The 20,338-nt window shown below is 41.1% G+C and overlaps 1 protein-coding gene across 1 annotated transcript; it reads left to right on the top strand.

Moving 5' to 3' along the window:
- The first annotated feature begins 1,109 nt into the window (after positions 1-1,109).
- UNC93A (unc-93 homolog A) lies at positions 1,110-19,290 on the top strand. The gene is made up of 8 exons (XM_040059848.1): positions 1,110-1,196; positions 4,747-4,928; positions 5,724-5,953; positions 8,949-9,074; positions 11,435-11,652; positions 12,781-12,916; positions 14,498-14,629; positions 19,025-19,290. The coding sequence occupies exons 1-8, from the start codon at positions 1,110-1,112 to the stop codon at positions 19,288-19,290; spliced, it is 1,377 nt and encodes a 458-aa protein (XP_039915782.1).
- Positions 19,291-20,338: the final 1,048 nt, after the last annotated feature.

Raw genomic sequence — 20,338 nt, 5'->3', positions numbered from 1 at the left:
TACGTTTTCTGCATTATTTCATTCAAGAAGATTATAAGACAAAAGAAGAGAATAAATAGGCACATACTGCAATGTTCTCCAAAGCAGAAACTGGCTGTGACCTCTTAAATGTTTTAAATTAATTTATGCATTAAAGCTTCCTCCCCTCACCCATGAATGACCCTGTGGGAAGCAAAATTGTGCCATCTAGTGGGATTCAGACCGAATCTTAGCTGTGCATTCCCAGTGGACACTGTGGGCACCCTACAGACCTGTTTACATCATAGCATGGACATTTTTGGATTCCACTTTGCTCCCAAGTTCGAATCCCTCCTCTGCCACAGATGCAGGAAGGGTCCTTTCACCCTGTCAATCTTAGGGCCAGAGAAGGGGAGGAGAGCTTGCTTTTGCAGTTATCTGCTCAATCCATCTTTCTTTTTTTTTGGCTTCTGCATTGATGAAGAAGATGGGGAAAAATAATTTTCATGAATATGACTTGGTAAACTTGAGGGACCAAAGCCCCGAGGTTCCTCATGAATGAAGGCTGTCCCACTTGTCAAGCAACCAGCAGCCTTGGCATTCTGTGCTGCACAGTTATGGAGCTGGTGTATGCAGAGCTGTAGCACACTCTCATTTCCCAGCACGCTTTTGTAACCATAGTTAAGCAATAGGCCTGATGCAGATTTCAGTACAGTGTTTAATCTTTGTCCTTTATGGATTTGTGTATCTTTATGACGGAAAGTGATTTCACAGCTTGCAGTTCTTTTCTTCTGTGCTGATCATAGTGGAGAGCTATATAATATATGACTTTGATACTCAAATAGGTGCAAGTATTGCAAAAAACTCACATACCGCTCTAATAAAACATGATAGATGCCCTTGGGACTGCTGGCTATTGCCTGAGTCATACAGGTGAATGAATAACAACTCCACAAGAAGTTTTCAGTACTACTAGAAGTAAAGTTCACTGGCCAGTCTTCAAATAATTAACAACTCTCTTCTCTACAAACACAGAAAAAAAGTGACCTTTTCCAACAAGGCATAAGCGGTTTTTCTCTAACTCAAATCATCCCCTGGATTAATTGGATCAGCTTTGCCCACTGGCAGACCTTTGTCTTCTATGAATCAACATGGAAAGGAATCTTAAGAATGTTTTGGTCATTTCTTTCGGATTTTTACTTCTCTTTACTGCTTACGGAGGACTCCAGAGTCTACAGGTAAGTGGGGCATCTCCCATTGGTTATCAGGACCCTTGGTCTGGGAGGGCATCAGGCCAGCTGGCAGTGTGAAACACGTCAGTCTTTCCATGGTCTCTGTGAGGAAGGCATGCACAGTATTATTTATGAGGTGGGTTAGGATATTAACTTGCTGCAGGTTAATATCCCCCACCCAAATCCATGGCATTTACTAAATATTTTATTCTAGTGTTTCTCAAATAGCTCACATATTTGTGTCGCGCTTCTGCTTTAGATCCACAAAACTTGTTTCAGTAGAAACAGAAAACAAAATTAACCTGAGATGACTTTTCTCTAAAGAAGATGAAGTGGAAAACAAATTCAGTTTCTGGAAAGGGTTTGTTTTGAATATTTTTAAATTGCTATGATTTTATAATAATTATTATTGTACAGCAATGTAAAATAATTAAAATTTATGCCCAAATTATTAAATAAGTAGAAAATAAAACAGTAATTTCTAGGATTGTGATATAACACAATAGGTAAAATATTATTTTTTAATAAGGCAGTTGTGGCTTGTACTAGCATTAACATCCTAAAACATGGTCATAGAGATGGGTTTCTAGAATGACTTGAATACTCGGGTTATCATTAGAGCTCACTTGTTTATCCAAAATAAAAAACTGAGGGTTACTGTTGCTGTCCATGAATGCTTCTGAGTAGATAAACACAAGGAGAAGCTTCTCAGCCTAGAAGGCTCTGCTGGTCTAATGGCTGATAAATGAATAGGAGACATTGTCGAGCAATTTTAGGCAGGATATTAGCATATGATCATGGTCAACTGAATTGAATTTTCCCACTGGAGTGGGAATCTGCATGACTCAAAGGTGGAACTTGTTACACGACATGATGAACTTGTTTGCAATAACGAGTGCTTGACCTCCTTTCAGGAAGAGGTCCCTCCCTGTTCCATACATCTCTCTTTTCTCCTTGAACAGCTTTTCTTTGCTAGCATTGTCAGATTCTGAACTCAGGGCTGTTCTGCAAAAACAGTTCCAAAACTGGATGGAGATATTATGAACTGGGGAGTCTAATGAGGCAGGGGAAGATAAACCCTAGAAGATGCAAGTCAGTCCCACCATCTGAAACAGTTCGTTAGAGCATGGTGCTAATAACACCAAGGTTGTGGGTTCAATGCCCATACAAGCCATTTACTGTAGAACTGGACTTCATGATCCTGAGGGTCCCTTCCAACTCAGAATATTCTGTGAATCTGTGTTGTGTTCCTCTGAGGAATGGTTTTTCCCCTCAGAGTCCCCCTGAAACCTGTGCTATGTAGTTCAACCCTTTTTCCCTATCATACCTACTCCTGACCCTATTGGCTCAGGGCCAATATCTTTCCTTGGCCCAAAACTAGATATACCCCTGTTTCTTCCTGGTTCACTCTCTCTCTCCTCGGCCTCCTGGAACATCACATCGAGAATAAAGCTTGGACGGAAGCTGGGGGTGAGAGCCACTCTTTTGAAATCTCTATTCTGTCTCTCTGAAATATATTTCCCTAAAACCCCTGAATAACTGAGCTAGCGAGAGCCGGGGGGTGGCTAGAGGGAAGTATATTTTCAAATCTGTGGACATATATGTACAGGAATAGTAAAAATTTTCATAATTCATTTCAATATTCCACTAACCAGACCCACACCACCCCCCCACCCCAAAAAAAAAAAAAAAAAAAAAAAAAAAAAAAAAAAAAAAACCGAAACAACCTAGACAGTAAAAACCATATGATTTTGGAAGCCTGGTTTCTAATTTTTGGAAGTTGTAGCTAACAAAACCAGGCATGTGACATTTCAAAAATAAGACATCTGAGATCAGGAAGCCTCTTTGCCTGTTTATAAAACCACCATTTCAATTCTCAAATACCTTGACACTGCTCTAACAGAGACTGTCCTCACCCCACTGTCCTGCTGCCTGGTTGTCTCCAAACATGGTGCATGGCTGCCACCATGGTCCTGCACAGCCAGACTGCACAGCCACCGCAGGCTTGGAAACTGTTCCATGAGGCCATCAACAGCTTCATTCCCCCACTGTGCTCTCCAGTGCCAACTCCTGCCAGCAGCCAGTCCCCCTTCCAAAATCGTACTGAATTGCATCACCTCTGATTCAAAGCAATCAGGAAAGCATTGCTAAACAGCATAGAATTGCACAGTGCTTTTGTTGGAAAGGTCCTTAAAGATCATCTAGTTCCAACCCTCCACCATGTGCAAGGACACCTTCCACTAGACCAGATTGCCTAAATCCCCATCCAGCCTGGGCTTGAACATCTCCAGGGATGGAGTAACTGCAGATTATCTGGGCAACCTGTTCCAATGCCTCACCACCCTCACAGTAAAGATTTTCTTTCTAATATCTACCCTAAATCTCTCTTTTAGTTTGAAACTGTTGCCCTTTCTAGGCCTAGCACTATCTGCCCTTGTGAAAAGTCACATCCCCAATGTTTAATGTCCCCTTTGAGTACTGTAGGCTGCAGTACAAAGGCTGCAATAAGGTCTTCCTGGAGTCCTCTCTTCTCCTGGCGGAACAATCCCAACTCTCTCAGCCTGTCTAGGAGAGGTGGTCCATCTCTCTGATCATCTTCATGGCCCTCCTCTTCAACAGGTCCAGGTCCTTCCTGTGCCTGGGACCTCAGAACAGGATGCAGTGCTTCAGATGAGGACGCAGTAGAGCAGAGGGGAGAATCCGTTCCCTTGCCCTGCTGGTCACGCCTATATTGATGCAGCCCAGGATGCAGCCGGCCTTCTGGGCTCTGAGCACACACCACTGCTCTTGTCCAGCTTTTCATCCACAGAATATCAAATCTTCTCCTGCAGGGCTACTCTCAATGAGTTCTTCTCCCAGTCTGTACCCATGTCTGGGATTGTCCTGACCCGGGTGTAGCACCTTGAATTTGGACTTGCTGAACTTCATTAAGTTTGCATGGACCCATTTTTCAAGCTTGTCCAGGTCTCCCAAACTGACCTTCCTGTTTCAACTTTCAGAGCATCAAGACAAGAGGAGAACTATTTTGAGCATAAAACTATAAAACCTGGTTAGATCAGTAAAATGTTGTTCCTTCTTTGTGAAAATGTGGGTAAATCAATTACTTCCAACTACAAAGGGCCGCTGTGAGCCTATTAGGATATTTGGACATTGGCCTCTGAAAATCTTAGAAATTATCAGACCTGTAGTTTAAAGCAAAGAATCTCCCACTATTGCTATGCCAGCTCTTGCAATGCAGATTTGAGAATATTCCTGCCTGAGACAACAAATGAAGGCCAAGAAAAGAGGTTATCCTTCATTCAGCTTGTTTTCAAAGAGAAACTCAAACAAATAACATCAAATAATCTCACCTGGTCTTGTATCATGTTTTCATAATAGGTCTATCATTTTGAGGAAAATTCCAAGTCCATAATCAGGCTGTTTTGGGGAAATGAGACAGTAATCCCCAGCCCCATATGCTATGTCTCTCTATTTCTGCCCAAAGCCACTCTCTGTACACTATAGTAATATGTACCTGTGATAAAATTTGTCTCAATCATGGCTTTTGTCCCTGCAGAGCAGTCTCAACTCAGAAGAAGGCCTGGGCGTTGCTTCCCTAAGTGTTCTGTATGCTGCACTCATCTTATCGTCCATGTTCCTCCCTCCAATCCTCATCAAGAAGCTGGGTTGCAAGTGGACCATTGCAATCTCCATGTGCTGCTACATCGCCTTCTCCTTAGGGAACTTCTATGCTAGCTGGTACAATTTAAATACTTTAACCCTCTCTGTTGTGTTCAAACAAAATAAGTAAGGGCAAAGCTCTTTCTTCTTTTTCTGCTCCATTCCTACTCTCACTCCGTGTTGCGGGGTAGAAAGTTGGATGCAAAAGGTGCTACTTGCAACAAAGAGAGAGAAATAAATCCAGTATCAGGTGGACCAGAGAGGTGAAAATGTGCAAAGGATCAGAATTAACACAGCCATCTACCTACCTGAAACTACTTCTGCAACTCATATTCGTAGAAGAGATTCCCCTTTGAGGAAAGAAAAAAACAAAAACCAGAAGTTACATTTAAAAGTCAAAATACTTTTAGGGCTGTTTTTGAAAAGGTTGAAGGGAAGACTATCTTCCAGGCAGTAGCTCTGGGAGAAGAGGGCCACAGGGGAAGGCTAACTCCTGCCTCACTCTTTCTGAAGGTGGATGAGCAACTTCTGCTCTCCAGCGGCAAGGGTTGCAGCTCTGTGGAGGAAAGTTGTCCATATCCTTCTTCTGAAGTGTATGTGCAATTCAGTTCTCAGATATGAGAAGTTAAGGCACATGAGCACAGACCTAGCCAGCCTGGCCTAGGCCTAGAGTCCCTGCACAGGGCTGCTGCATGTGCTTGCACACCCTGAACTTCACAAGGCTGGCCTTTTCTTGATTCCATGTAACTGATTTACGGTATCATAAAAAGGATAAATCTATTTCTTTGATGTCTATTTTATCCTCTGGATCTGTGAGCGAGTGATTGTTATGCTAATGGTAACAACTATGCTAAATAAAGTGTTCTTTGGCAGGTACACGCTAATCCCTACCTCTGTGATCCTGGGCTTAGGAGGAGCACCACTCTGGTCTGCCAAATGCACTTACCTCACCATTGCTGGCACTTCGTATGCTGAGAAAGCAGGAAAAAATGCAAAAGACATTATCAACCAGTACTTTGGGGTCTTCTTTCTGGTGTTTCAGTCTTCCGGCATCTGGGGAAATCTTATCTCATCCTTGATACTCAGCCAATCTTCCACCAAAGGTAAAATGTATTTAAAATTTTGGCACTTCTTTCTATAAACATCAACAAGTTCTAGACAGATAAGAGGTAGTTTTCTGCAGCTGAGCTTTCATAACCAGTGGAAACAGGCACTCCAGATGAGAGTTAGCCCATCTGAGGATAGATGTCCGAAATAAATGAGATAAATTTCTCTCTGAAAGTGTCTATTTTCTATCAAAAATCAGCCATAAAGGGAGTTCAGGCAAATAGATAAAAAAAAGAACTCAACTGAATTCTGTTTGAATTCTACCCCCGTAGTGCGAAGCATAGATAGGCCGCAGGCAGTGACAGTCCTTCATATCTGATTTCTATTAAAAGTGATTAAAACAAAAGGCAAAATACTAAAGCAACCTTTTTGCAAAGCTTGTAGTATTGGGCTAGTTTGCTGTTAAGCATTCAAGGTGAGTCAGAACTGGTTGCTGGTGCTTGCTGAAAATGAGTGTTCTACAGAACTGCCAAGAAGAAATAGCAGAAGTTGTTGGCAGGAGCCTGGTGCCAGGGTTCCTCTGCTGTATTTCAGGCTCAGACAGCAGATGCCAACGTAGCTTGAAGAAATAACTCAGCAGAAGTGCCCTCGTTTCCTATGTATGTAATTGGTGTCAATTTTAAAAGGGTAGTTGTGAAGATAAATTAATATTTGGATGCCACCTTAGAGATTCAAAATGCTGTGGTGTCTTATCATTACGGTCTCCTGTACATTCCTCATCCTGTCAAAATCAGAACAGGGTTGTTCTCCAGACATGGAGAGAGTTTTCCATATACATTGCTACAATGAGTACCAAGAAGTTACCTCTTTCCTGTCTCAGTTAAGCACTATGTCCTCCGAATAATTCTCAAATAGCTGCTACGTCAAAGCTAAATGTCGGGAAGTTGGCAACAGGTTTTAATCTTTGAATCTCTGGATTTATGGCAAAGTAGTTGTCACAAGGTGTGATATTTATGTAGAATCATGCTTTCTTTAAACCTAAGTAACCATAGGTGAAGCAACATTAATAAAGAATGCTGGCAGACCTTTTCAAATGCAGTGGAGCCCTGCTGACCTGATCCCAGAGCCACAGGATACCTCAGGAGGGACTGTCTGTTCAGACTATACTTGCAGGGCAAAGGGAGTGGTGCAGCTGTGGGGTCTCTACAGACTGCAAATGTTTGACTCTCCTTTGCTTCACAAGACACGCAATTTTAATAAGAGGAATGAAATGCTATTTTTTTGGTCTTGTAAATCCCTTCCTAGTTTTACTTTTGAGGGTGTTCCTCCAAATTTTAAAGACACTCTTATTTTTTTATCTATTACATAGAATTTCAGAAAATGTTGTGTTCCTGTGAACAGCTCTCAAAGCCAGAGGCCTTGCCCATCTTCACGACAGTGATGAGCCATTATGAGTTTCTCTACTGTGCCTCCTCAGTGAGACACAACTTTAATCTAGAGGGAACTTTGCTGGGTTAAAGGGGTAAGAATCTCCAGTCATGCAACTATTATTCTCTCCTCCAAGACTTGTGCAAAGGCATCCATTGATATTTTCATGTACTTAAAATGTATAATTTCACTGAGCAGTAGGAAAGGCTTTGCATGTATCTGGAGAATCAAAATGCATAAAATTCAGACATGCACCTACTCTTGACATATTGTCTGCATCACTGCATCCAGACACGGCAAGGCAAAGTTGCACCATATGGTAATACCACAACTGAAGAGAGTAATCAGTGTAAATTATGAGAGTTATCCTTCCTCACTCAACAATATTACAGTTTTAATTCAAGAGAAACACCGCAAACTCTGCCTTGCAGCTTGCATATGACTAATTGCATGTGCAGCTTCATCTTCAGATGATGCAGGAGTCGATAAAAAACTTGTTTTACACGCTTCCACACTTCACTCATGTGACTCACCCTTTGCATATGGTAATTTTGCTGAAAGTCTGTTTGTCCATTTTTTTCTGAAGGTCTGTAGTGGTAGCCAGTGACTATAATAAGGTAACTATTTTCTTTACATCACTACTTTTTATCTTATGTTGAACCTAAAGTTGTTTATGGAGCTGGTTAAACAGCTGATTCACATCACAGCAGCTTTGATTGGAAGCAATGAGGAAAAACACACTAAAAGTAGTTACACAATAACTTTAATTGAAAAATTATGGATCAACTCTTCTTTAAGAACTCCACCAAGGTACAGCTGTATTGCACTTTATTGTGCTTGGATCAGAGACAAATTCTGCAGTGGAAGCACTAAAATTATTGTGTGGTGTTTGGATCATCCTCCTCCAGTAGACAGTTTATTCAGGCTTGCCCTTTGGGTTGGCATTTATTCTTTTCCAAGGGGGTACTGGAGGAAGTGGGCACAGTGTGCTGGGGACACAGTGTGCGTGAGGATGTGTCTGTTTGCGGCTTTGACATATGGCCTTACACCGCAAGTGTGTTCTCAGAAAGCTTTAAAGGCAGTAGTGAAATAATAAAGTCAGGAAAAGCAGGCTACTTAGAAAACCGCAATACAGGGTAATCATAATTTATATTAGGAAAAAAAAAATGTCTTGAGGTGGTTTCTGTTCCTACAACACATACAGAAATTATCTGGATAAGGCAAATGTGGGATGGCTGTAAGAACTGAAGTCCATCAGTCCATTGCTGGTGTAAACTTAGGGACCTATCTCAGGAGGTATTATGGTGAATGAAAGAGGTAAAAATATGTACTCAAACTTGGAACACTGGAAATTGAGCTTGGATTCAGATTTCAGCCTCTAACTTTAGTTAGTCCCTGTCCTCATGTAACCATTAATTCAGTGTTCAGTCTCTCTTTGTTTCTTTTAAACCAAATTTTTGTGTGTTAAACTGAGATGCTGAAGTAAAATATCTCTAATCAGAAGATACTTGAAACCAGCACCAATCACCAAGCACTAGATTCCTCATATCCTTCTATCCTTACACACAGTGTGGATTTACCTGATTTCTTCACTGACCTGCCTTTCTTTTGGTTCTTAATTAGTGGAGATCTCAGAAGAGGACCTGGAATGCTGTGGAGCGTACAACTGCCTGACTGATACCACTAACACCACTGGGTCAGCAAAACCCTCCAACTCCTTAATCTACACACTGCTAGGGGTCTATACTGGTGAGTAATCCACACAATCTTTAATCAGTATCGCTGACGGAGAGCCTAGTACTTGTGGAGGCTAGCATGGCTTTGCAGATTAAGTTTCTGACTTTCTCCTTCAATCCAATTTGCTGAAAGAAAATAAGATATGTGAGAATTATAAACAACTCCTTCCTAATGTTTTATACCAGAGCTGTATCATTTTTATCTAAAGGAGAAAGATATTCTTTACATTTTTCACCTGGAATAAAGCTGAAGCCCAGTGTGGTGACCCAAATTCAGCCAGGCAAATTGGCATATCTCCCATTTAGTAACCATAGCTGCTATGGACCTTCCTTGCACAAGGCTAGAAAAGAGTTAAAGACAGGGAAGGTGATGCTATTAAAAGAAAAAATAGATGTGCAAGGATTCACTGAGTGAGGAAAGCTCCAAAAAGTATCCCGCTCCAAATAAGTTATTCTCTGCATAAAGGAAAGTATCTGGCAAGGCAATGTGCACCTTAGCTCTGTCAAAATATTTTTGCAGTCCCTGAACACAGATATACTCTCTGTGCTGAGACAGAAGCATAGAATTTGTCGTACACTCCAATGGAGTGTATGTGATCCACGCAGAGCCAGCTCTCAGTGCACAAGGGCATTGCTGAAAACCCTTTCTCTGTCCCCAGCCTCCATTCCTAATTGGTGGGAAAGTGCCAAAAATATCTCCCCACTCTCTCCCCAGAATGTACTGGAGCTGATGACTTTCTGCTAAAGGCATGTTTTTCTGTAAAGTTTAAATTTAAATTTGATGACTAACATATACAGCACTCCCCTAGGCTTTGTGCATGCAAAGTGAATGCAACCCTGCTTTCTCCTGACCCTGTGTCAGTGGGGTTTTGTTTTCTTTTAAGCTCTTAATAAAAGAGATGTCTTTCCTTGCCTCAAGGGATAGTAAATGGCTAAATATTCCATTCAGAGTCATTTTTTAAATGTGTCCTCTATTTGGCGGCTGAATACTTATTTTGCCCAGCTTGGGTGGAGACTATAATGGATGACTTTTCTGCTGTTTCACTTTCTCAAGGACTGTGAATGCTTCTGTTTATGTTCATACGAACCACTATTAAGCCATGCCATTATTTCCATAATTGCTCTTGATTCATTTAACATATTTGTTATATTTTTTTTTTCTGAAAATGTGGATGTCATGCTGTAACCCATTTAAGTCCAGCAATTAGTCCATAAGTACTAATAAACACTCTGGCAGAACTAATAATGATTTGACTCACGAAGGATTTACAGCTCAGCCACAGTGGGAAACCAGGACACTGGAGAAATTCTAAGAGACATAGATGAAAAATAATAAGCAATAAAAAAATGAGACAATTAATTGTAAATCTACTGATGTATTTGGATATTAAAAGTTCACAGTAGAGACAATATCCATAAACGTAACATAGGAGCACATTAAGCAAGCAAAGTGGATGGAAAGAGGTGCCCGGTTCTCATCTTACTCCGAACTGTAGATCTTTCCATGGATGGAATTCTAGTCAGCCTAGGTGAGGAAACATTATCATGCCCTGCATACCTAATGAAGCAATCAGTTGTGAATCTATGGTTGTCTCATGTATATAATGAGACATGGTTATCTTCTTGATAACATGAAAAAAATCGTTTTGATTCACTACACAAGCAACAAATCTAGACTGATACATGCACAATCATTTTCTGATTAACTACTCTATATAATTCTTTTATATGCTGCTTCTGCTAGGAAATTATGGGTTTAAAGCTATAACTTCCATCTTTCCAAGTTAGCTAGAGCTGCTTACTCTAATCTTCAAAACAGCACATATTCCATGCTCAAAGCATGGTTCTGAGCCAAAAAAAAAAAAAAAAGGCACAACATATACTGGGTTTCAAGACAGCATTTATTTTTCTTTCCATGTATTTGAAAGAAGAGCCCCACTAGCCATGAAAACTTTGGCGCTGGAAGTGAGTACTCCTCTCTCTGGTTGATTTAAAGCCTCCTGATAGCTCCCGAGGGAGCTGTTTCTGGCCAGCTCCCGTCCCCGTGCCCCTGGATTGCCCTGGAAGGGTGAGCCGTCACCCTCTGCGGCCGTGCAGCTGTCCCGGCGGCTGTCACAACAGGCCAGCCACAGCTAAGCTGAGGGGATTTGCGAGGGCACAGCTGTATGCAGAAGATGTGAATGTAGATCAGGCCTTCTTGTTTATGCAGAAATGGCCTTTACACTGAAGCGGAATCAGAGGCAGCTGCCAAAATATCCCACAGAGAATTAAGCACCAAGTCAGAACAATAACAGCAGCAAGCGACTTCCCATCATTCTTTCAGCATTCCTCACTTTTTCATGAACTTTTTGTTTTGTTTTTTTTTTTTTGCAGCTAGTGGTGTGCTAGCTGTGTTGCTGGTTGTTATATTTCTGGACCAGATCAAATCTGACCAAGCAGAGACTGAGAAAGAAAAACTAGAGGCACCATCCTTTTGGTCTACGTTCCTAGCAACTTTTCGGCATCTTAAAGATAAAAGACAGTGTCTTCTAATCCCTCTGACAATGTACAGTGGGTTTGAACAGGGATTTCTTTCTGGTGACTACACAAAGGTGTGGATGTAAATGAAAATCTATTTTTGTCTTATTTTTTTGTGCCGTTGTGTCTTACTATTGCATTTGATCTATATTTACTTGTCAAATGAGGATGTTTTTAATGATGATTTGTGGATTACAAAATTACTGCTTACTTCTACATGAATGAACCCTGAGTGGCGTCTTCAAACAGCAGTAAATATGTCCCCTGGAACAGCCTCGAAAAGAATGCAGTAGAGAGCTTAACTCACCAGTGGAGGCCACAGCAGAGAGCTACAGGTTCAAACTCTTCACCTTGTTGTAAATAACAAACTGGGAGAAAAGCCAGAAGCCAGCAAAGCTTTTATATCTTCCTTCCTCTCCTGGTTTCCCTAGAGCTTTTATAAATGCAAGTCAGCACACATTCCACATATTTTATTTTGACAACCTTTACGGTAAGAGGGGAAGTCCTCAACATGGCTGGCTGAAAGCCCTCACCAGTCACTACTGCAACAGGTCCAGACCCTGATGGGTTGAAATTATTAAAACCACCTCTATCTTCCAGTTTCTTGACAAACCTAGACACACAGCAGGTGTGTTCTCTAGGCATTTGTTGAGAAAGCCTCCAAAGCAAGAGGTCAACCTTCCTGAGCTGCTTCTGTCATGCTTAAGGCTTTCAGACTTTGCATTTAAATCAGATGGAAATGTGCACTGGTCGCTCTGTTGCAACGGATTGAAAGGGGCACTCCATGGCAACCTCCACTGGCTACATGCTCTTATAGAAGAGGTCCTCTTCATTTTTTGGGAGCTGCTTTGTAATGACCATAGCAACAATTGTCAATTTTCATCTCTTGGGCTATGATGGGAAGGGTAGAAAATTCCTAATTCTACTTCCAGGCGTTTTATTTGTACAGCAAACACTGCTCAGATTTGTTCTGTTTGTTATTCCTCTGTTTACATGGCACCAGTCTGATTGGGAACTGGGTTAGGAAGGTTGCTGCTGAAGGCCAGCTATGTCAATGCACCAGGAGCTGGTTGGAAAACTCTCTAGCTGTGCTCTTTTTATCTTGTCCATGCTGGCTATTTACCAGTCAGGCTAAGATCTTTGGACTCTAGCTGTATATTTTTATCAAAGAAAATGTGGCACCACTGTCCCTTCTCTTCCAGGTATATGTGACCTGTGCCCTGGGAATACAGTACGTTGGTTATGTGATGATCTGCTTTGCAGCTGTAAATTCCCTCTGCTCTCTGCTCTTTGGAAAGATGTCCCAGTTCACGGGTAGAAAACTTCTATTTGCATTAGGTATGTAAAGTTTTCTTGAATGACTGATCATCACATGTAATCAGATCCACTCCTTCCCCCTTTGCACGTACAAAGAGATAGCTTGCTGTCAGCTATCCATTAAAATCAAAGTCAGTCTAGAGGCACACTTCACAAACTTCATTCATGAGAAGAGAGACAGCTCAACTCAGTTAAGCACTGTATTGCTGTCTTTGCCTTATATCACTTTGCTGGTGATGTAAGTTCAGCCTGCTTTTGAGGGCTCTGTCTATGCAAAAAGTTCCCTATAGAGTTGATGCTTTATAGCTCTGATGCAGCCAATGACAGATGATCTTACAATGCAGATGTTGAGACTTGCACAGTCATAAGAAGGATTTCTCCACTGGGCTGAAATCTCCTCACCTTTATGGAGTGAAAGCAAATCATTGTTGACCTGAGTCTCAGGAAATGATAAACCTAGAAATCTGAGTGAAATTTCAGGAAACTTTTAAAGGCTGGCCTGCCATCCTTTTTACTACTTGTTCTATGGGGAGAAAAATAGAACAAAGTCATGTGTTGGGCTAAAATGACCTAAGGGCTTGTGTATGGGACAGTAATTTTCATGTCGCCTTGTGAAAAGATTTGCATATTTAAGAACATCTCCCCCTCCAGAGAACATTTTTCCAATGAGTAACAGAGTAATGGAAGCATGAAAAAATAACAAGAAATATTTCTTTTGTGCCCCTGTATGCATTATGCATACTGAAGTGGACTAATTCCTCATTTCCACTATGCAATACTTTGTGTTATTAGAAATATCACTGAATAGATCAGTATGCATCAAGACATTCTAGGCATTTTCTCCAGAGGAAATTTTAAACCTGGACAAGGAAGGAGAAATTTAGAGTGCTTTCTGTTACAATCACTAGCTCAAATATTCTTCTGTCTTTTTTTTTTTTTTTAAAAAAAAAAAAAAAAAAAAAAAAAAAAAAAAAAAAAAGGGGGCAAAAAACACCTAATACTAGTAGCAGTAAACAATTAAATCTCCCCCAAAACTGTGGTGTTAGAAATGGAAGATCTCTGAACCTCTCAATTCTGTTTAGTGGTCTTTTACTCAGCCTGTGAATGGGCACCTATGGGGGGAAGAATCTGTCACTCATTTGCAAACCACTTTTTAAAAGAAAGACCCAAAGCCACCAGACCTTCTGGAAATCCTTAATTGTCCCCTCTAGCCTTAAATGGAAACCTCATTTAAGGCAAGGAGAGGAGAGGGGTGTTTGGTCCCCCTTCCCACACACCTCACATGGTGACTGCAAGCCTTTCAGAAGCTCCTTCTCCTACTCAGTGGTTCGTGTCCTTTGGGCTAACAACCATATCAGCACTGAGGATCTCTCAGCTCAGGACACTGCTCAGAACTATGAATTAGACACTGTCAAAGGCCTGCATTGTCTTGTACTTCATGTGCTATCAACTCAGTCAACGCAAAGCTCCATGAACCTGAAAGATTTAAAGATTGCCTTGTGCATTCATTGGGGGTAGAATAAAAAAGTGTTATCTACCCCAATCTGTCCTGATTATAATTGCATCTATATTTCTCTTCTTTATTTCTTTCTAAATCAACAGCCACAGTCACGAACATAGCCTGTATAATAGCACTACTGCTGTGGAAACCTCATCCCAAGCAGCTTGCTGTGTTTTTTGTGTTCCCTGCTCTTTGGGGCCTATCTGATGCTGTTTGGCAAACACAAACTAATGGTAAGTCCTGGTGACAATGAAATGTATTCTCTAGAGATATAAGAGTCTGCATGTTTGTACCTATGAAACAATGCTGTGTAACAATGATAATGGCTTTAAGATAGCAACTAAAAGAAATATGTTAACTCATTGGAAAGCAGGAGAAATAGAACAAGTTGGGAGTAAGAATGCAAAATACTCATTGAACCAATTTTTACGGGATGAAGAGAGAAGAATATTGCAGAAAATGGTAACGGGTGTTCAGAATAAATATTCTGGAGGAGTATAAGTATTTCAAAGTCATTTAGAAACTAAGAAGAATTATACATTTAGTCTGTCTTTCGCAATAAAGGAGAGCACTCTGGATAAAAATTAACTCAAAGCTCAGCAACAAACGAAGAAGAAAATTGTCAGTGAGTTATTGGGGGAAAAATGTAAGAGAAAACCACAGAAAGCAATATTACGCAGCCAAGTAACTTCATATAGCTCTGGTTTACTCCATTTCAAAATGCATAATCCAGTGTGATAAGGCACAAGTAGGCAACAAAAAAGGAGCAAAGTCATGGGACACTTCTGCTTGAAGGAAGACTAAAAAGTGAGAACTCTTTAGCCTGGACAAGAGGTAAGTATGGAAGACAATCAGTAAGGTAATTAAATGTGTGGAGAAGATGACTTGAAATTCACTATATTTCTTAATAACAGGACTAGTGGTACCAGATAAAGTTATCAAGCAGAAGACTTTACAGAAATCAAAATAAATAGTATTTCTCACACAATACATAAGCAAAGTATGGAATTCATTGCCAAAAATTTAAGCTGGAATTACATCACATCATTACAAAATCACTTCAAGGGAAAGTGCTCCTCTGGGCACACATCAGGTTATGTGTCTTGGCCTTCCTTCCTCTGGTCCCTTTGGATGTTTCAAGGGCTTAGAAGATTTCACCCACTAGATAAAGTGTCATTTTCCTCCTGGAGAGCCAGATGGAAAACATGGCCGTCCACTGCCTGGCACTGACAGTGATCTCCTTTCAAGCACATGTAGAGTCCCTGCCTCCACACACAAGGGAGTGGCCAGCCAGCATCCTTCTCTGCCCCTCCAGCAGCTCCAGCTCATATCCCCTAGAGGAGAGCTGGTACATACATCAAGGCACACCCTCTCATCACCTCACATCCTTAACCAGAGGCTTGTGCCTTAGGTAAAAAATTTAAATCAGTGCTCTTACAGTACTCAGGGTCATGGAAGGAGAATATCAGTGAAGATTTGCTCTCTCTTAAGAAAAGCTGTTTATTCATTTCCTGCTTCTTCAGCCACAGTCTTTCTGACTGCTCTGCAAGCTTCTTCTTAACACTCTTGAGAACCAAATCTTAGTGTTCTGCTAGGATAAAGGGCCTGTCCTTTGTGGTACTTTGTCCAGAAAGCCTTGTCCTCAGACACTGCGCTTCTCTCAGAATCACAGCGGGGTTAGGGTTGAAAAGGACCTCCGGACTTCAGATGGTTCAACCCCCTTGCTCAAGCAGGGCCACCCAGGCACAGCCGCTTACTCAGGACCGTGTCCTGAGAGCCTTTGATATTTTCCAGAGAAGGAGACCCCACATCCTCTCTAGGCAACTGTGACAGTGTTCAGTCACCCTCAGATTAAAAAAAAAAAAATTCCTGATGTTCAGAGGAAACCTCGTGTATTTCAATTTATGCCCAACATCTCTTGCCCACTTTACTTGGACACCACTGAAAAGAGCTGGGCTTTGCACCCTCTCTTCTAGGATTTACATATATTTGAGATGTCCTTGAGGAGCATGTTTCCTCAGTAAGGTCCCTGCACAACAAAAATGGACCTGAGACCCACATTAGGGAAAAAAGGAGTAAGTACAGAGGACTTAATTGTTGGAGGAGGTGGCTGGGAAATTACTGTAGTTTCTTCCCCAGAGTAGGCAAAGACAGTGGACAAACCTTCAGGCTTACTTTGATGGTGAGTAGGCTCTGCAGTTATGTGACAGCATTAATCTCTATTTACAGCACTGTATCAGGTCATCTCCATTCCCAAATTCCTGCAAGATCCTTGTGAAAATTTCACATTTATGTTAGCTTGGATGTTCTTTTTCCTTTCATAGTGTCTTTTTTTGGTCTGTGCCTTACTCAGCTGTTTCACAGCTCCCATTTGTAAAATTATACAAAGTTCACTTTGTCACATTGTCACAGTGAAACGTCAAGTGATGACATGAAACCTTATTAGAGAGGTGCAGTGACATTACCCCCACAATGCTGCATCCCAGAATAGGATCTTTAGTTTCACATACCCATGTAGAACTAAATGTCTTCTCCCCTTCAAAAGTTTTATAGGGATATATATCAAATGAAAATTTCCCAGCATCAAAGACTATGAGGTGAGATACAACCTCTGAAATAACGTTGGTTTAAAAGGTCTGTGGTCCTTCCTTTGCTAAGCTCCCATGAGTGCTGCTGGGCCTCAGTAGATTAACCAGTGAAACATAAATGGCACCATGCCACATACTGAAAACATTCTGTGGTTTGCCTTGTGCTGCTGTGGATATTTAATGCTCGAGTACCCCCTAAAGGATATATAGGCTCACAGTGGATGAGTCACTTCATCTTATAAAATTTTCCTGAGGTGTTTGCATTCATGTGTGGATGCTCTCACTTATTTCCAATGAAAGCTACTTCATTTTGGAGTGTGTAGAGCTCTTTCTTACCTAACTTGAGCACAGATGCTGATACTACCCACTGAAAAAATTGCACCTGGGTCATAACAACTGGGGCATAATAATTGTCTAGCACAAAACTATCAGGTGGACTACGGTAAAACCAAGTTCTTTCCGGGCTGTTTTGTCTTTAGAAAGAATATAAATGAGTCAGAGTTTATAAACCCAGACTCAAATAATTTCCAGCAGTCCTGTTATATACACATACCCTGCTAGTACCAGAGGAATGAGTAGGAAAACAGGCAGTGGCAAAAAGCCAGGATAATTTCCATAGAAGTGAGCTGTGAAATTTCTGAACTAGTAGCCTCTCCACTCACTCAGCCCAGCACATCCTGCTGAAGCTCATCCAGGCAATTTTCTTCAAAATAGCGAACATGGACCAGCTGAAACCCAAATCTTTAGACATAGAATGGCCACGACATCAGAAAGCTTCCTATATTAAACTTACCTCACTAATATCTTTCCAGAAGATAACACTATGCATATCAAGAATTTAGTATGAACAACTTGTACTTGTTCATTTATGAGGCAAAACTATGAAGAACTATCTTATCTACACTCCACTCAGCCAGTTTAATGAACTAAGTACATCTTGTGATGCACTTGTCCAAATTTTCCATCGTGTCTAAATTGAACTGTTTCCATCATGTGAAACAGTTCAGTAAAGATCCTCTTGCAGCCATCAGGATACACAAGCTTTTTCATACAGATGAAGTCTCCCCCTTCTTAAAAAAAATGGAGGAGTAGTTGAGTCTACTCAGATTTTCAGAGAACTTTGCGTTCCTCTTTGCATTTTGGCTGAATGTACGTATTTCTAACAGATGTGTTGTTACACAAGTGGATGAAAAGAGTCAAAGTTCATCATATTCTTCTCCTTCCCTCTGTGCACACCATGTCTGAGTCAGAGTAAATGCCCTGTTCTTTACCACCACTGGTGCTAGCTCAGCACCCAGAGGAAAGCATGCTCTCCCCTTCCCTGTGTGTTTCACTAGTCAGACCTGGAGGCTGGAATCCCTCTCTGGATCCCAGTCATGGTTTGCAACTGACTGAACTCATTGGGAGCTTCCCAGTGAACACAACTGCATTAGGATGATCAGTCAAACTCTGTGTCAGGTAATTTTTCCAGTTGCTGCCTGGATGGTCTGTGTTCATCAAGGACATTCTGTTTGCTAACCCATCCAGGAGCTGAAAATTGGAAAATCTGGTTGATTCAGGCAGATATATTTTGTCTACATACTAAATCTGGGCCCATGTTGTGAAAGCCTGTAAGGCTTTGGTATGAGCTTCTTAGTAGTTATACATGGAGAATCTACAGTATCAAGGCCTCCTTTTTTTTCCTTATTTACTTGTTCATCAATCCAAAACCCTTGATTTTTGTAGCTAATAGTTGGAAAAAAGAAGTCCTGCCATTTTATTTCAATAGATCACGTCCTTTCTTCCTTCCTCACATTTTTGTTCCCTTTTTCTCTGGTGTTCTCTATTTTCTCATGTTTGTTTTGTTATTTTACTTCTTACAATTCACAGAAGCACAACAATTTTTTAAGACAAGGTTTGTATTTTCCTTTCTCTTACATTTATGAGGGAGGGTTTGTCTTCCCCATTGTTCCCTCTATTTATTCCCTCCCCTGAAAATACGTAGTTGCAGATTTAATCTTCACAAGACTTGTTTTTCCTTCCTTTCTTTCTTCCTTCCAGGTCTCTATGGCATTTTATTTGAGAAACACAAGGAGGCTGCCTTTGCAAATTACCGTCTCTGGGAATCACTTGGATTTGTCATTGCTTTTGGTTACAGCACCAAATTGCAAGCCTACATCAAATTGTACATTTTGCTGTCTGTGCTAGTGCTGTCCATGGTGACATATGGAGCAGTGGAATACCTTGAGGTTAAGAGCTCCCCTGGGACACCTACTGCCACAAAGAAGGAAAACGGAGGACCCTTCTCGCAGGAAACACCCATGTAATCCAGCAGGGTCAAAGTGATGGAGGCAAAACAAACTGGCCATCTCCTTACAGGCATGTCCCCAAGGGTGCTCCAGTGTGTACTGTACCCGGAAAGATGGTAAGGGGACAGATTTCAAGGTCGTTATAATGCCAAAGTCTTAGGAGTAAAAACCTCCTTTGATATCTCACCTTTATAAGGGAAGATTATCTGACTTCACCCTTTCATGCAGATGACCAACTAAATGTTTTCTTTTTTTATTTTAATTACTAAAATCTTAATAAATGTAAACAAGATTCCTAAAGTCCTCACATTTTTTTTTTTTTTTTCTGTGGATAAGACCTGGTATAACTTTACAATCAAACCCCATGCAGAATGAAAGAAGCAACTGGGGCTGCTCAGCTGATTGCAGATAACATGCATCATTTCATGGAACCATTAATTACAAAGATTTATGTTGTTTTTATGCTGCATTCTTTAACACCTGCTGTAAATAACATCAACCTACAGACTGGCTGTATCTGCAGTTCATATCTGCACACCACAGAATCAACTAACCAGTGTGTCCACTAACTTGTCTCAGTTCAGCATACAGCTCTGAATCTGCCCATGCCATCCCTCTATCCCAGCACTCTTTCTCTTTCGATTTTCCTGTCTCCAATTTTTTTGTTATCACTTACAGCGGCTTCATCCTAAAAGAGGTGTCTTCTACAAGACAAAATACTTCAGTGATTATGACCTTGCCCCACTTCCCCATCCAGGGACAGAGCTGTTTTCAAGACGAGCAGCCAGGCCATAGGGAACCTTGCCATGAGAAGAGTGCAGCTGACAGTGAAAGTCACAGAGAGATAGGGAGAAAAGGAGGATGGCTTACACTGTAGTAAGTTCTTTAGACCTGCATGCGTCCTGCAGGGGTTCATCCCATTTCAACTTCTCTTTAATTTTAGCCATATTGTGTCTAGATATGGATTTTTGTGGTTTTACTGCAAAGAGAAGAGCGTTACAGTACAGTTACTGTGCAGTGTTCCTGCATCTTAATGAGAGACCAGTGTATAGACCTCATGTTCATT

Source organism: Hirundo rustica, chromosome 3 (assembly GCF_015227805.2).
Source record: "Hirundo rustica isolate bHirRus1 chromosome 3, bHirRus1.pri.v3, whole genome shotgun sequence".
Taxonomy (NCBI): Eukaryota; Metazoa; Chordata; class Aves; order Passeriformes; family Hirundinidae; genus Hirundo; species Hirundo rustica.
This window is presented reverse-complemented; position numbering and strand designations above follow the sequence as displayed.

What these genes read in the sequence shown, in the direction of transcription:
- UNC93A (XM_040059848.1), top strand. Translation starts at nt 1,110, where the DNA reads ATGGAAAGGAATCTTAAGAATGTTTTGGTCATTTCTTTCGGATTTTTA. An exon ending in CAGCCAATCTTCCACCAAAG is followed by an intron (nt 5,954 to 8,948) that starts GTAAAATGTATT and finishes GTTCTTAATTAG; the next exon opens with TGGAGATCTCAGAAGAGGAC. An exon ending in TTTCTGGTGACTACACAAAG is followed by an intron (nt 11,653 to 12,780) that starts GTGTGGATGTAA and finishes CTTCTCTTCCAG; the next exon opens with GTATATGTGACCTGTGCCCT.